The 1255-nt window shown below is 30.3% G+C and overlaps 1 protein-coding gene across 1 annotated transcript; it reads right to left on the bottom strand.

Annotated features, from left to right (window-relative positions):
• Positions 1-198: 198 nt before the first annotated feature.
• On the bottom strand, positions 199-920 carry LOC111681197. Its single transcript, XM_046945981.1, has one exon. It carries the CDS (start codon positions 787-789, stop codon positions 199-201), a length of 591 nt encoding a protein of 196 aa, XP_046801937.1. The 5' UTR covers positions 790-920.
• Between the last annotated feature and the right edge of the window lie 335 nt (positions 921-1255).

The raw sequence follows: 1255 nt of genomic DNA, 5'->3' as shown, positions 1-1255 counted from the left end.
GAACAGAACTAGAACAGAACTAGAACAGAACTAGAACAGAACTAGAACAGAACTAGAACAGAACTAGAACAGAACTAGAACAGAACTAGAACAGATCTAGAACTAGAATAGAGAAATAGAAGAGAACTATACCAGAAGTGAACAAAGCTATCCACAACTCTTACAATTTTAAACTTCAGGTGAAAAGTAAAAATTGTTTCAAATATATCTTGTTACATAGTGCTTAAATCGCCCAAACTTCTTCATTTCAAATTTACATATAAAACCTTTCTTCTTACACTTACCTCCACAATGATCCTTAAAATCGCTACAGCAATCGCCCAATTTCAAGCAGGCATGATCACAATAACAAGGTTTATCACTTAAATCCTCAATGATGGCATTAATGGGTGCCTTCTGCACCACACACGATGAATCACGACCATTGCAACATAATTGTGCCTCACGGCATGAGCCAGCCAACACGCTGGGCATTTGATGCACAAATAAAATTAAGGGTAAAATCACTTGCAGCAATACGAAGTGACTGCAGCTTAATAGTGATGGCCATGATAATGGCAACAATTGTTGACGTTTTTGCTGTTGTTGTTGTTGTTGTTGATGATGTGGTGTTGTTAATGTCATTGTTGCTGACGATAATGATGATGATGTTGTTGTTGTTGCTATTAATACTGATGTTGCTGTTGTCTTTCTGACAGCTGCTTGTTTGAAATGTGTATTCATTGGTGTTGATGTCATTTTTATGTTATTCGTTTTATTGCAGATTTTAATTAATGATTTATTATACATTTCAGTGAGAGTTTGATTGTTTTAATGAAAAATTATAATAATGAGTTTTATTTACAATTTTTTCTTTGTAAATAAACGCTTTTGTAAGTTTTGTTTAATTATTTTACTGTTATTTTTTAAAAATATATTTATTTATAATATTTCCATAAAATATTGATTTAAAATTTAAACTGCAAAGAAAATAAATATATAACATTAATCAGAATATTGTGGTATTTTATATTATTTAAATATGAAGTAAATATTTTGATTTAAATTTATGATAAATAAACAATAAAAAACTTAAATTTTTGAAAAAATTAGGGACCACAATCAGTTAAATATTTGGGACTGTAGAACTATAGACTATAGGAAACTTAACTAGAACAGAACTAGAACTGAACTGAACTAGAACTGAACTAGAACTGAACTAGAACTGAACTAGAACTGAACTAGAACTGAACTAGAACTGAACTAGAACTGAACT

Source organism: Lucilia cuprina, chromosome 3 (assembly GCF_022045245.1).
Source record: "Lucilia cuprina isolate Lc7/37 chromosome 3, ASM2204524v1, whole genome shotgun sequence".
In the NCBI taxonomy this organism is placed as follows: domain Eukaryota; kingdom Metazoa; phylum Arthropoda; class Insecta; order Diptera; family Calliphoridae; genus Lucilia; species Lucilia cuprina.
Note: the sequence above shows the minus strand (reverse complement) of the source record. Positions and strands in the feature narration are given on the sequence as shown.